Source organism: Protomyctophum parallelum (genome assembly GCF_964188405.1).
Source record: "Protomyctophum parallelum genome assembly, chromosome: 19".
In the NCBI taxonomy this organism is placed as follows: Eukaryota; Metazoa; Chordata; class Actinopteri; order Myctophiformes; family Myctophidae; genus Protomyctophum; species Protomyctophum parallelum.
In genome coordinates this window covers 33,102,495-33,117,833 of record NC_139717.1, presented here as the reverse complement: position 1 = coordinate 33,117,833, position 15,339 = coordinate 33,102,495, and the positions used below count along the sequence as shown (strand labels likewise).

The window sequence follows — 15,339 nt, the reverse complement described above, 5'->3', positions numbered from 1 at the left end:
TGAGGCATCTGGAGCTGTAGGTAAATCTGATCCCCCCCCCCTAATATGTTCCTTGGGTCTGACTATCCACAAGGTTGTGTTCAGTTAAGTGATCAGATTTTCTTATTCATGTGAGAAAGCCAACCAGACAGTCATCAGATTTGCGCTGCCAGTCTAAACATAGCCTCAGTGTTGACATCACAAAGCCCTTTGAATTTGCTGGTGCCAAATTAGGGTTGACGTGAACTCACTCAAGAAAAGAACCAGACTCGTAAACTCATGGGCCTAATGTGTGCTAAACTAGCTCCAGTCTACAGTATGAACATTTAAAGATTTTAATAAAACAAAAACCCTAACATGATTAAATGGCGTATTACAGTCTTGGACTCACCTCTTGCATTGTAAATTGCCAGTACCTCATTCAAGTAACAAAGCTTCCAAAGCCAGATTCAGAAAGCAGCCACATATTAACCAACAAACAAGTGTGGCCAGTGCCCCAATAGATACATAAATTAAGCATAATTTAAAATAAAATATATAAACGCAGTACTAGCATGGCTTTTGTTAAAAACTTCAAAAGCTTTAAAATACTCTCAATGTGATATGTATTCAAATAGCTTGAAGTACCTGTATTGGTACATCAAATACTGGACATGTGTAGCTGGTACTTGACTAATGAGGTGCGAAATATGGGCAGATGTCCTTAATGTTTGAAGTAGCAAACCAGGCCATAGCCCATCAAAGGTCCTTTACGCACCTTTGAACTGAATCAAAAGTCATAAGCCATTAGGAGATGTAAAAATGCCAACGACTTGTTTATTGTAAGTCTAGGGAGTTTAGGTTACATATAAGATGTTTGAACAAAAGACAAAAACCAGTACTTGCTTAAAAATTTCTGCCTTTTCAATTTAACTGTTTGATGACTACATGTACAATCTAACAATACTTAGCTAACAGCAGTGCTGGTTAAGCAGCCAAAACATTTTGCTTGCGATCATTACCACTTTTAAACCTCTTACAAATTAAACTAAGCAACAAAGCAAAAATATTTACAAGGTAATGTAAAAAAACAAATTGATAAAACATACAACCCTGAACAACTCTCCTTACACCTGCCACACTGGCAAAATGTTTTCAGTTCTTGATTTTCAAACAATTTATAATAAATTTGTTTTAAAAGCATTCCATTTTAAAACGTGGTGGGGACCGTAAAATGTGAAAAAAAAAGAAAAAGGGAAGGGGACCTTTTATGCAGATGAACACATTTTGTATACACAAAACACAAACTGTATGTATAAAAGCTTCAAAAACACCATCTATCCATTTCATCTCCTCTCTGATGTGGAATGTTGTTCCATGTTGCTTTAGCTATTATTGTCAGTTGGTTGTCAGTTTTTTATTTAACCACATAGGCCCTAATTATACTTAGTTGTTATACTTAGTCACATGGCGAAAATAGCGGATCAACAAACTTGCAGTGCATTGCATCACATTGTGAGACTGCCCCAACAAATTGGATGATGTTGACTAGTGTTCAAGAAATGATACCAAAAAAAAAAATTCAAAAAAAAAATAAAGGAAAAAAAAGCAGGCTGTGGAGAGGGATGTTCCGTGGCGAGCGGTGGGTCTCAGTGCGGGCCACCAGTCCAATTACACAGTAAAATCCAGTGTTCATTTAACTCGTAGAATGTACAAATATATCTGTACACTTGCAGAGTTAAATTATTCCTCAGGATTTTACAGTGTACAATACAAAGTCTCTCAGTAGTATCCCCCTGGCTGATACTGCTGGCTCCATGGCTTCTGGTTCCAGAACTGCAAGGGAAAAACAAACCAATTTAGATTAGGGCTGCAACTCTTGATTATCTTCTTAGAGATTATTCTATTGATAACTATCTTTATCTTAAACATTTTTTTATATTTATATATACATAAACAATGTATACAAACAAATTATAGGGAAAAAAATACATTGATTAACCACTACAAATCTTATCTACAAGTAATTGTACAAATGAGTTACACTAGTCTCCTGTCAATGTGGTAGGCGTCTTAACAACTTGGCCATCGGGTCGCCCATATACAGTAGATCCTTTTATAAAATACTTTTAAAACCTTAACCAGGAGGTTTGAGCAATGATTTCCATCCGCCTATAAATGTGGCTTTGGTGCATTTAGACAATGGGACAGTGATCCGATGAAACTTGAGCAAAGTGTAAACATTGGTACCATTTGAACAATTGTTTAAAATTTTCAGCAAGGGAATGAACAAGTATTATGTAACAAATTACTGTACTGACCCCTTGCTGCCAGCTCTGGTTGAAGGCTTGAGCCTTATCCATGCCAAAGTTGCCGTTCCTGTTTCCGTAATTGCCGCCGCTGCTATTCCTGTTGTTGCCATAGTTGCTGTTCTTGTTGCCAAAGTTGCCACGGCTACCACCACCAGCACCTCCTCTCGGCTGGAACTACAAAATGGAATAAAAATCACAATAACTGATGTGGAACAGTCCTGCACATCCCAAATTATAATGCACAATCTACAGATCTGAATCTATAGTTTTGCATTGAGATCAGAATTTCATGTCAACAGTACAGTACAACATACAGTTTTTATTAGGAAGAAAGCCTGGACTTCCTAAAATTCCTAATTCCAAGTACTGTGATGTCCGATAGTCAGAATCAGCTTTGTTTGCATTCGCTTACGACCTAAAAGAGCCTTGCCTAGGCCAGGTAACTACACAACCCAAATCTCCATCAAAGTGTACTTGCCATTTAAGCAAAATACACTCCGTTTTATCCCTCATTACAGTCAGAACACGCCTCACAACCAAGTTGTGGGTCACTGATCCAAGAGGCAGGTTTCCACACTCACCTGATTGTAGTTGCCTCTGTTACCGCCGCCTCCCCTGCTCATGTTGCCGCCACCACCGCCACCCCCCCTGCTCATGTTCCCCCTGCTCATTGGACCACCTCGGTTCATGGATCCACCCCTGGCTCCACCTCTTGGGCCCATGTTACCCCTCATTGGTCCACCTCTCGGGGATCCTATCAGGCTGGGCATGAGGCTTCCGCCCCTGTTGAAGCTACCACGGCTGGGAGGGAAGCCTCCTCTGAATGCTGGAGGTGGCAGAAAGCCACGGGGAGGACGGTTGAAGCCCCCACGAGGAACAGGAGCTGTGGACAGCAGCAGACCAGAGGGAACAGTGAACACGGGTTACATTCAACACCCATTTCAGAAGCTGGAATAGAGGGCCTAGAATGCATGCCATACTACTGCTTATGCACAATCCCCACTTATCCACAATCATTTTAAACCTTACATTTGCAAGGATGAAAGCCAAGTAACAGTAAAATAATTGAGAAATAAAAATAAATCAAATTGGAAAAAGAAAGAAAAACTCTACCTCCTCTGAAGTTGCCTCTGATCGGGAAGCCCCCGCGAACACCTCCCCTAGGTCCTGGTCCTCCACCACGGTTGAACGGGCCCTTGTTGCCACGACCTCCTCCACGCGGGCCGCCACCACCCCTCTTTGGAGGCATGCCCCCCTGGTTGGGCCTCTTCTCAGCAGGAAGGGCAGACTTGCTCTCCTCCTTATACTGCTCCAGAAGCTTGAGACCGTCCTCCTTCTGCAGTTCCACATAGGTCACCTCGCTGAAGCTGTCTCCCACATCGGGCAAAGAGAAGAAACCTGGAGGGAAAAGAATGAAACGAGAAATATTTTTCTCTTCTCCAGTTTCCCAATTTAGTTAATTTCCAAGTTGTACTTGACTCTGCTGACCCCTACTGGTTGGTTAGGGAGGGTTCAGGTGAGCACATGTCCCATGGACCATATGCAGACCACGGCCATCTTGCCATATAAGTTAATGCCAGGGTACTAACAAGGTGCAAATCCCATAGACAGCCCATTCATCCAAACAGAAAAGTCCATTAATCCAAGTCCTATCTGATTGTATTAAACGTCAAACTCACTAACATTTCAGCTGTATGAAAAGCTTGAATTATCTGCAAAGTGTTTGTTTCATACAAATCCACTGTAGACATGTTACGAGTTACTTTCTTTCCTTGAAGGCGATTTTTCTGTGTTGCAATTTGGAAGTGCTTGTTAGATATCACTCAACTTCCCTGCATACCAGGGAAGTTGAATTTGCACAAAACAGGTGCAGGACGGCAGCAGGACGTTTCTTTACTGAAAACGAGTGCTTCTAAACTCTGATGACAAGTTGGCCGCGGTCTGCAAATGGTCAATTATGTGCTACACCACCAGTGACAGTACACTTCTTTTCACAGTGAGCAGTTTTCCTGGGAGGATATAATGCATGCAGAGGAACAAGCCATTTCTCCTAGTTCAGCTCCCCCCGAATAGGTGCCCTAACCAACTTGTAGGAGACGCTAATGAAGTGACAGATTAGAGAGATGCTGATTCAAACAAACTCCTAATCTCTGTAGTAGTGGACAGGAACATTACCCCTGTGCCACCAGAACGCCTGAAATATGACATTAAATATAGTTTAAATGAGACATCGATTCATTACCTTTCATTTTAAGCAGAGCATGCTCAGGCACCTCTTTGCCATCACTTTCCGCCTTCTTCTGGGCCCTCTGCTTATAGTCTTCATCCGAGGGACAGATCACCACAGCCTTACGCTGGAAGCCAGCAAACAGACACATCTTCCTTTTCTGGCCTGGGGCTGACAGGTTGGTCTGGGGAATGGAGAAATTTCACAATCCATCAAGGCACAGAAAAGGGAGAATACAATACACCATTTGAAGATCTATCCTTTGAGATAGATTTCGATAGGAATAGCTTTTGGTTGATCTCTCAATTTCCATGTCACAATACTATGAATAATAAGTCATGTGGTCCATCAATAATTGTAATGTCTAACACATTAGATTGTGTAAAATTCTAAGCTAAATGAAAGAAAACCATTTCTAAATCAAGGTGGACAAATTCAGAAGTGAGACTTACATGATCTAAGATGTAGTTTCTTTTCTTGCGAGCAGCGATCTCGATGAACTTGCCCAGGAAAAGTGGTGCACGCTGGGAGATGCCAGCTAGCTTTGCAGTGTCCTTTGACCGGCGTTTCAAGCTGTTAATCTGAACGGAATTAAAATGTTATTTCAAGCTGTTAATCTGAACGAAATTAAAATGTTATTACTCATTGAGAATGTGCCAATCCAGGCCATAACAGACAAAAATGGAACAAGCATACCATCATTTTCTCCACAATGGTGTCGCTGCCAAGGATGTAGTATTTCCCAGGGTTTTGCTGAATGTGGTTCTTCACCCATGTGGTCTTCCCCGAGCCTGGCAGGCCCACCATTACTATCATCTACAAGACAGGACCGAGATATACATAGTATTCAGTGTGAATGTTTTTTTATCCTGAATATAAAGGCACACGTCATTCCTACTACAACAAGCTTTTCTGTGTTTACCTCGCAATCAGCCTTGGTCTCAGGTCCCTTGGGTCCACGGATCCTCTCGTCAACAGGAATCTGCTGCATGAAGGTGTAGCCCTCGGGCTGGGGGAAGTACGGCGTCTCCATCTGGCCAAAGTTGAACTCCACTGCACAGTTGTGGCAGGTGATGTGGGGGTAGAGGGCCTGGTCAGCCAGGGAGTCCTTGGGGATTTCGAACGCCACAGCAGGCTCTGCGCCGTTCTTAGAGAAAGACATCGCCACATTGTCGCCCTCAAAGTCCTGTGGGATGGCATGTGAACATGGTTGGTCAGGTTGGTCATGTACTAGTACTTTGACAGCAACATTTAAATAGAAATTTCACAAGGGATGACAATGTTGACACAAAAACTGTTGCCAGTTGCCACACAAAAAATAAAATAAAAAACTTGATCACAAAAAAAAACTGTTTCCAGCCAAAGTCAATCAATTCTATTCCCTTTTGAATGCAAGGTTGAAGTCTTTTGCAAATATATTTAAGTTTATAGAATTTTAGCTGCATCCACACACTTGTCACTTTACACCCAATGGAATGAAGGGCATCGCTTACAATGAGGCAGCAGATGACATCATTCTCATCGTAGGTCTCTCCATAGTCCTCTGTCACACAGTTGGCCGTTTTCTTGCCCTGCCCAAAGTAGCCATACGAGTGCTCCTCTTCACCTATGGAGGTTAAGCACAAATTACATTTTATTAAACCACATGCATTTTATTTTAAAGTGTGTATTTATATAGATTATGCAAAGTTTCACCAGGAGGGTAAGGTGGTGTTTGAACAGTGAACAATGATCGTGATGGATGAGAAGAATACTAGTAACAGTGTTATTAATTGCAGTCATGTCATGTTGTCTACCAACCACCAGGTGGCCTTCCAGAGTCATTTTAGGGCAAACTTTAAGGTGTAACCACTCAAAGATTAAAAAAAAAAGTCTTCAAACAAACCTTGTTTACTACCGTTTCAGTTCCTCCAGAATTTTACAGTGTGGTTTGCTTATTTTAAAGCATGCAGTGCAGCTTAAAGTGCATACATGACACCGACAGCTGCGTGTAAATAATGTCTGAACCTTGGTATTCCATCATTGTAAAACTTATGCTAAAGACATGTCAGTGGATGGAGTCACCTGGACCTGCTCATGAGCAAATATTTATGAAACATTGAGACAGTTGTCATAATCTGTTCAGGAATATAAAAGCCGACAACACATTGCTGTGTTGCTTTTCGATGTGTACACTGTAAAAGGTATCTAAAGAGCACAAACTAGTTTCTGAGCGTGCCAAGTATCGAGACTGTTGGCAACCAAATCTCAAGATACCTCAGACAGAAACGATACCTGCCACACTTTAGATGCCTCAATAAAATGATGTACTTTGCACATCGAAAAGGATCGAGAGACTGTTTGGCAACAAAACTCACGATACCTCAGACAGAAACGATACCTGCCACACTTTAGATGCTTCAATAAAATGATGTACTTTGCACATCGAAAAGGAAGTTATTGGAGAACATGCGATAGGTCTTCTTTTATATTCTTGAACAGATTATATGACAAAGGTCTCAATGTTTCATAAATGTTTGTTCATGAGCTGGTCCAGCAGGCTCCATCCACTGCCATGCATTTCATCACACTTCCGGTGCGGGATTTGCTACTGAGCGTCATGGCGCAGCCCAGTCACATTACCATGACTTTTCCTTCTGTAAGCCGGTTTATGGGCCCACAATTCTTGCCATTATCTCTGAATCTACAGCACTGTCCGTGGTTTTGATCAGAACGACAATGTTCTGTCCTAATTTCTGACTTCATCATGCATCTCATTTAGAATATTAACACTTCTAAAGCGTGATCAGACTTATTAGCCAGAGGTAGTAATGGAACATTTCACCTCCCGGTTTTGAGGGGAAATGGAAGGTGGGTCTTTTCAGAGTAAAATCTGCCTCATCTGCTTGGCACTCTAGCGCCTTTATTCTGAAAAAATCTCCTGCAACAAAAACACTGGTTCTATGGTGACGCCAACAATAGAGGACATGGATGTGATACTGACCGAGGAGCAGGCTGCCAGTGGCCAGGGACCAGCCCACCTGGACATCATGGATCTCCATGTTCTTATGGGAGATGTGCTTGATTGGGATCTTTTCTGTAATCTGTTGATATCGGTGTTAAAACAGGCACAGTCAATTCACGGTCACTGACAGTGAGAATGTCATACAACAGGCACAGTGGTAATTTCATCTCATTATGTCATGAGTTTAAATAAGGGCTATGAAAACAGTAAACCTCAATTGCAAATTAATAAGATCTAGGCATCAGCAAAAATGAAATATCAAGGTAGCGAAAAGTGATTTATCCTATCCTTTATGCAAACCATACTTTCAAGGACAAAAATCAATTTGAAGAAATAAATAATGTATTAAAGACTTTTTTACAGCAAGAGTCAACTCTGCAGTTAACTCCATGTTGGAAGACAGAAATAAATGAAACATCTATTTAATTGGCTTAAGCTGTATTTAAATTAAGATATAATAAATTGCATGTTAAGATGTCTGGTGTTAAACCATGTCCACTGCATATGAATAGTACCTTCATCTCGAAGCAGACCTTTCCCTGGGTCACCCCATATGAGGCCTTGCCTCCAGACCAGAGGTACGCAAAGCTCTCCATGGTAAGAGACGAAGCGCTGTAGCGGTCTCGTGACACCTTGAAGTGCAGGTCGCAGTTGTCTAGTGCACACACACACAAATTATACAGGTATTCCACATGTATCTTTTAGAGAGCGAGAATAAACAAAGACTAAACCAGGGCTGGGCAGAATGCTTTTTTTACAATTCTAATCAAGAGCCTAAATATAATAATTGTTTTAACTGTACTAAATCAAATGAATACAGTATTGTAAAAGGTATGTAGGCCACTTTCCCATCAGCCAGTTATTAGGATAACTTATGGAAGGAACAGATTTCCTTCCATTGCTTTTCAGATACATAAAGACAAATAGACATAGTTTGTTATTTCATGAAGTATAAACGGTGTTAATCTTTAAACTTACGCAGGCAAAATGCATACTCAACTCATTGCCTGTGTTATCAATTGAATAACACTTCATCCGAATTGAGATCTCACCAAGAAACCACTTTAAATAATCAAATCCGGATTCGTTTTTTTAAACTTCTAACTTCATTAAATAAAATATTGTAATTACATTTACATGGCTATAGTTAAATTCAAAGGACTCACAGGTATCCAGGCAGACTTTTGTGTCGTCAAATTCCTCATCTTCTTCCTCAAGTGGCGGTACAGGGGACTTGAAGGATGCCCTGAAAACAAGAGATCAAAACCAGTCAGTCAGACAATTTGGAGGTCAGAGGGTTATGGCACTAGCATGGAGCCCGTGTAGATGACTTGGTACCACCTGCGGAAAACGATGACTGAAAGAAAAAGGGGGTGGGGAAATACTGTAGGAAAAAGGAAAAAAAGGAAAAGAATAAAAAACAGGCAAGAGCCTCCAAGTATTATTTGTATAGTAAACACTGGCAGACAGCACTTACCTTGCAGTATCCAGCGAAATCTAAAACTCAAAGAGAGACATGGAGAAAACCTACACCACCCTACAGGGTAGGAGGCCACAAATTGGTGACTGAAAAAAAGTTTCTGATCAGTGTTATGGGAATCAGACTCCTGCTGAGTCAGTCAGTCAGTCTTACGTAGTACTAGGAGTGATTTAGATCTTTGTGTGTTGAATTCTCACTGAAATGTCATGACCAATTTCAAAGGCCCCATGAAACAGACGCACAACCAGCCAGTTTAATGCTTAAACTGGCCATGAAATGAAGGGATTCCTTCCTATGCAATAGAGTAAACCATGTTGAGCTTAAATTGGATGCTGCAGCTGCAGTCACTTATCAACTCTGCAGTGGTCAAATATGTAATGACAAAATTCTGTGAAGAGATAATTTACTTACTATAGGTGAAAACCATGTAAAGACATTAATGTTAGACTAAAATAATACAGATGGATAAATTATGAAATACAGTCTGTGATAGACTATGGAAGGTGTCAGAATCCTTTCCATCATGTGTTGCAGACTAAACCGTCTGAGTGCTTGGTCATGTGTCCTCAGACAGCCCTAAGCTGCAGCGGGGAGATTTATGACGACCTGCAAGAGGGGCCATGTTCTGTCATACTGAGAAGGAGCATATGGCCCCACTGAAAAGTTTGAGGCCTATGACTACAAAGGAAACAAATCTAGCCTAATGTTAAAACACAGCAGTAACAGTGGTGTAACGAATTTGTGAAAGAAAATAGCAAAATGGAATAATGTTGGGAAACAAGTAAAACCCGTAATTTACTGTGGTGACCCCCCCCCCCCCCCCAAAAAAAATCGACCTCTGGGGTTGTAGTAGAATGTGTCTTCTTCCTACGGATCCCTCCCCGCACTGAGTCAAGAGCAAACAGACAAAACAAAACATTGACCAACTAGCTAGCTATATACACACACACACGCACACGCATGTCACCTGTGCAGAGAAAGGAACCTAAAACACATTTAAAAAATGCACACATCATGATACATGAGACAGAAACAGCATTGACATCATACAACTAGTACAAACAAATAAAAATAAACTAACTACAGTGCGAGGTCAAACAATGCACGGTCGACAGCGAGTTCTTCCTGGGACGCTCCAGAACACTTGTGATATTTTGCTAGACACGTGTGTGCTACTCTGGCTGCAGTGGATCTTTCCTCCCCTCCTCTGTGCTTCCACCTCCCCCCTCCCTCCAAAGTTCACATCTGCTACTTTCCTTCTGGGCTCACTTTGAGCAGCCTTGGTCACACCTGGAGCACACAATGGCTTTCCAAAACAATAGGTGGCATGAGGAACAGATGTAAGAAGAATGTACTAAATTAAATAGGCTTCTTTTACAGAATGCAGTCCATTACAGACACAGAGTGAGTGGGCACTGCAAAGAGGTAAAAATGGTAAGGTTCTTTAAAGAAGTTAGGGATGACCCTCAGAAACAGGTGTAGAAATAAATCAAAAAAAATAAATGGTATGGTTATTCTTGAAAATGAGGGTCTGTTTTTTTAACTAGTTAAGTTGCATTGGCACTTAAAGCCAATACAGTTGCAACAAAGCTATGATGACGCTTCAGGGATACTGAAGGCCATTTTCTTGCTCTGTCCCATCCTTACCAGCTGTATTTGTTCTCTTCAATAAATTCAAAGTAGCCCCTTCCATGTTCTTCCCGGCGCCTCTTAACACCCTTCTTATTCTTCTGCTCAGCATTCGTGCCTTTGTCCGCATCCCCTTTGGAAATAAAACAAAGATATAGATTGAGGCGCTCCTTTTTTGGAGAGAGAGAAAGAGAGGTCGGACTGGCAGTGGGAGTCTGTCCCACAAAGCCCGTTCCATTAGTTACAATGCGTCGACCATTAGTATGACTGTTTTTATTATATCACTTAAGAGGTAACACCTCATAGTTACAATGGATAATAAGACATTCAAAGTCCATGATAACAATTTTAATGACCAGGGTAGTAGTTACAATGTAAGCTGGTCCAGCTGAATAATATGACAACAGTGTTTACTGGGATGGGGAAACAATCACTGCAAAATAAAGACAGGGAAGAACCCTGAAATAAACACTATGGTGTTACAATTTAACAGTTAAATAGAGAACTTTCAATGATACTTGAGATGTGGGTTGTTTTCTAGGGGAAAATAAATATTTTCCTTTGGACAAATGCATCATGCAAGGAAGATGGAAACGCTGACCTAATTTGACCCTTCCCCCCAACCAACCCCAGTTTGACTGTGACCGACATTTGCTAACGACGGATACCCATGATTTCCCCACAATCATTATTCTGCAATCTGCCTTTACTTTGGTAAAACAATCTGAACTTTGGCTACATACAGACCAGGAACGGAGTACCAAGACAAACATCAGCATCTCCCTCGACTCGTCATATCAACATCTTCTATCTAGATGTAGCGGTGTATAGCTAGTGGCTAGCCGCCTAGCTAGCCTGCTAGCTAGAGGCTAGCCGGCTAGCTAGCGGCTAGCCGTCTAGCTAACTCTGCCCCGCAGACACAAAGGAAATGTAGCTTGCCAGCTAAAACCAAACCCTTTTGGCGTTAGCAAGCAAACAAGCTAAAAACAACAAATAAAAGAGCTGTGCTAGTTAGCCCCCCAATCCCGTTACCTGGATGCCATTATTTAATAGTTAACTATTCTATAGATTACTGGTACACATTAGGGCAAACGAACTATCAATACTATTCTAGATGCCCGTCGCCATGGTTGGGCCTATACATCAATTCATCCGCACGAGCGATTCCTTCGCTCAATAAAACGCATTTGAAATGAATAAGAAAAAAACTCTTTGGTCGAGCCACACGGTCATGCGGATGAGCATAATGTAGACATTAAGGCCTATACAATACATACTCCGTGTCGCTCGCGCCCCAAAAGGAACAGATCTACAAACCAACAATACGGCTCAGCGCGACGCGTTGTTGACTTGTATATCTGATTTTTAATGGCCAGCGACACCCTTGCGCGGATTAGCATTAGCTAGCCTATCTAGGAGGTCACACTAGCTGGCTCAAACATGGACGCTGCTCCATTGTAAAGAAATGACTTCCATCATTCCCCACCCGGCCGCCTCCTCCTAGCAGCGGCCAAAAAGCACACCCGAAACCGGGACACGAACCCATCCCGCAGCACAGCCAGCTTTGTCGACTCACCCTCCTCTGCAGCCTGGTCCTCACCGTCACCGTCAATTTTCTCCATGTCGTCTTCGTCCTCCTTCAGTATGGGATCCATCTCCTCCTCATCATCGTCGTCCTCCTCCTCTCCCTCGCCCATCTCCGCGTCCTGCTGCTGCGCCGCGCCGCCAGCATCAACGCCGCCTCCATTCTCCCCTTCTGCCTCCTCCACCAGCTCAGACTCGTCCTCCTCCTCGTTGGCCTCCATGCTCTCTTCAATCGGGCCTTCGTCTTCTTCCCCGTCGTCGTCCTCTTCCTCCGCCATCATGCCCTCGTGGTCGGCGGCGTCCCCCTCGTCCCCTGCGGCCTGGCCTACAGGAGAGTCCCCGGCCAGGGCCTCCTGGTCCAGCGCGGCCTGCAGGCGGTCCATGAGATCGGCCTTCAGCCCCTTGTCGGACAACTGGCGCTTCTTCAGCTCGTCCTTTAGCTCGTTCACTTTCAGCTTCTTCACGTTGATGGAACTCATGATGTCGAATGTTTTCTTGTTGTTGCGCGCAATAAGTAGGGGTATATATTGTAATTTAAAAAAGATTGAGCCACAAATAAGACAATAAATAAATACGACGGCGGCTGGTGTGAGCGGATGTAATTCAAACTGCGCCAAATGTCACCGACGTCGCTGAACCCTTTTCTACTGGCAGAAGGAGAGCGAGCCGCATGAACCGTGTGGGGGAGGAGGAACAAGGCGGTGCTTAGTTACCGTAATGATTCGGAGGCTAGCGCAGGGACTATTCAATTCAATTCAATTCAAAGGGCTTTATTGGCATGAGAAAACATACGTTTACATTGCCAAAGCAGAAAGAACAATACAACAATACAAAATCAAAACAAAAATTATGTACTTTGTCAGAATCTTCAATAGATCAACTTCTATGTACCAAGATCACTCGATGCAGGTATAGTGCAGGAATATACACAATGATTAGTCTTTACGGTGGTTGTGTTCCATTTGATATCCTTCTCCTATCACAGCAACTCACAAATCTTGCTGCTGTGTTTGCACATTGTTGTACTTCGCCCAGCAGATATGGGAGTTTTTTGTCATTGGTCATGTTTTCAAAATCTCCGTGTGTGGTTGTAATCTGTGGGAAGTATGTGTCTCTGATGTCTTGGTACAATGGACAGATGGTTAGGAAGTGTAGCTCGGTTTCCACTTCATTTAGTGTGCAGTGGGTGCATAGTCTGTCTTCTCTCTGGATACAGGTCTGCCTATGACGGCCTTTCTCGATCGCGAGACTGTGCTCAGTGTGCTCACTGAGTCTGTACCTAGTTAAGATTTCACAGTGCTCAGGTATTCTGCCACTGTGTATTCTCTGTTTAGGGCCAGATAGCATTCTAGTTTACTCTGCTTTTGTGTTGCATCTTTCCAGTGTGTCAGATAGTTTTCCCTTTGCTGTTTAATAATTTGGTTTAGTCCAATGGGTTTTCTATCTCGTGGGTCTGTTTGTGTTTGTGCCCGGAGTTCCAGGGCCAGCTGGCTGTGGGGGCATCTCTCTAGAGTTTCACTGTGTGTGAGTGCCTTGTTATGGAGTGCATCTAGGTCACTTTCTTTTAGGTGGTTGTAGAACTTAAGTGCTCTCTTTTCTATTTTGATTTGACTAACTGGCGCTTCTGGGGATTCTTTATTCACTTTCCGCTTCTTCACGTTGATGGAACTGACATGAGAATGTTTATTTTTATTTTTTATAAATTGAATATATATTGTAAATGCCACAAATAAGACAACAAATAAATACAATGGCGGCTTGTGTGGGCGGATGTAATTTGAATTTCAAATGGTCAGCCGGCCCCTTTCCTTGCATGCATGAACCGTGTGGGGGAGGAGGGGAGGAGGAACAAGGGGGTGCTTACTGCTTACCGTAATGATTCGGAGGCTAGCGCAGGGACGTTTGGAATGCCACGCGCTCTTATATCTGATTACCACAATACTTTATATCATCATGGCATGCCCTATATTGTTTTTAATTCTCAAACAGATTGAACAAACATAACATAACACCATTCTCTACGTAAATCACTCTGTTTATTAAACAAAACAGGAATCTACCAATCATTACCAATTTGTCCAATTAATATAAGGTTAATTGGACCCGGCTTATACCGTATAGTGTAGCCTAAAAACATAACATAAATGCATGAAACCAAACATTTGGTCCCATGCATTTATGTTGTGTTTTTTAGCCTATAGAATTGTAGGCAGAAAGAAAGCTCTTAAAACTATATGTAGCGAGTATAGCGACCAGAGTTTGCGCGTCATAGGCCTACTGGTTCGTTTCGTTTCTAATGGCTGGCCAGACCATGCATGCAACCAAAATCTCCACGTCCGATCGAGTATACTATTAAACTGTAGCATTTAGGTCTCATAGAGTTATCGGTAGGTCTGCGTCTCCCTAAAATCTATTTTAGAAAATTCATTCACAATTAGTTTGCCTAATAAATAATTCAAATTCAATTAAATAGCCTATCCACTTACATTTGGGACACAAAATAATATTAGAAGAAAATGCGAAAGAAACCGCCCTTATTATTTCTACTTTAGCTATTAATCGCAGTTTACTGCCACCTTGTGGATAAATGATATGCACAGTTTAATTCAATCACTGAAGTAGCCTAGACTTGAGCGCTCCCCATGGCGTTCCCTCCCTCTCTCCTTTCCAATGTGCCCCACTGGCCACTATCATTACGCACGCTCATTCTGACCACGGCTGGTCTCGGTGACAGTGACACACTTCTCATCTTCTCGTTGTCTGTCTGTTACTACCTGTGGGTAGTGGATTATGTGCTTTAGGCGAGGCAGACTTTAACAAAATTTAATAAAAGCAGACCGTAGTTATTGGATTCCCTATACATTAAACAGATACACTACCATGGATTCTCTAACTCGGAATGGGGACAAATATTCTACCACCGAGAGAGAAAAATATTGGGTAAGTCACACATTTATATTTTATTATTAGCTCAACAAGTCAACAATAATTAAGGTTAAGCGCATGGATTAAAAACATTGTTGATTTATCAGAAAGAATTAACATTTGGGTGTGGTTTAACAGTTGTTCACGTCAGTTGATTTCTTATTTCCCACTGTCCTATACCACTGGCTTCCTTCTTTATAGAATATCGTTTGCATATTCC

At 42.2% G+C, this 15,339-nt stretch overlaps 1 protein-coding gene across 1 annotated transcript; it reads right to left on the bottom strand.

The window, feature by feature from the left end:
* Positions 1–300: 300 nt before the first annotated feature.
* Positions 301–12,833, bottom strand: hnrnpub (heterogeneous nuclear ribonucleoprotein Ub). Its single transcript, XM_083790726.1, has 14 exons — positions 12,187–12,833; positions 10,629–10,743; positions 8,668–8,747; positions 8,017–8,156; positions 7,481–7,580; positions 5,991–6,103; positions 5,420–5,683; positions 5,194–5,313; positions 4,950–5,078; positions 4,513–4,681; positions 3,384–3,668; positions 2,852–3,153; positions 2,280–2,444; positions 301–1,794 (listed from the first exon to the last, which is right to left on the bottom strand). The coding sequence occupies exons 1-14, from the start codon at positions 12,671–12,673 to the stop codon at positions 1,741–1,743; spliced, it is 2,523 nt and encodes an 840-aa protein (XP_083646852.1). The 5' UTR covers positions 12,674–12,833; the 3' UTR covers positions 301–1,740.
* Positions 12,834–15,339: the final 2,506 nt, after the last annotated feature.

Bases quoted from the DNA above. Each gene is read 5' to 3' on its own strand.
- hnrnpub (XM_083790726.1), bottom strand. From the start codon at position 12,673: ATGAGTTCCATCAACGTGAAGAAGCTGAAAGTGAACGAGCTAAAGGAC. The intron at 10,744-12,186 runs GTGAGTCGACAA...TTATTTCCAAAG, and splicing joins GGACCAGGCTGCAGAGGAGG to GGGATGCGGACAAAGGCACG. The intron at 1,795-2,279 runs GTCAGTACAGTA...TTTCCCTTGCAG, and splicing joins ACCAGAGCTGGCAGCAAGGG to TTCTGGAACCAGAAGCCATG.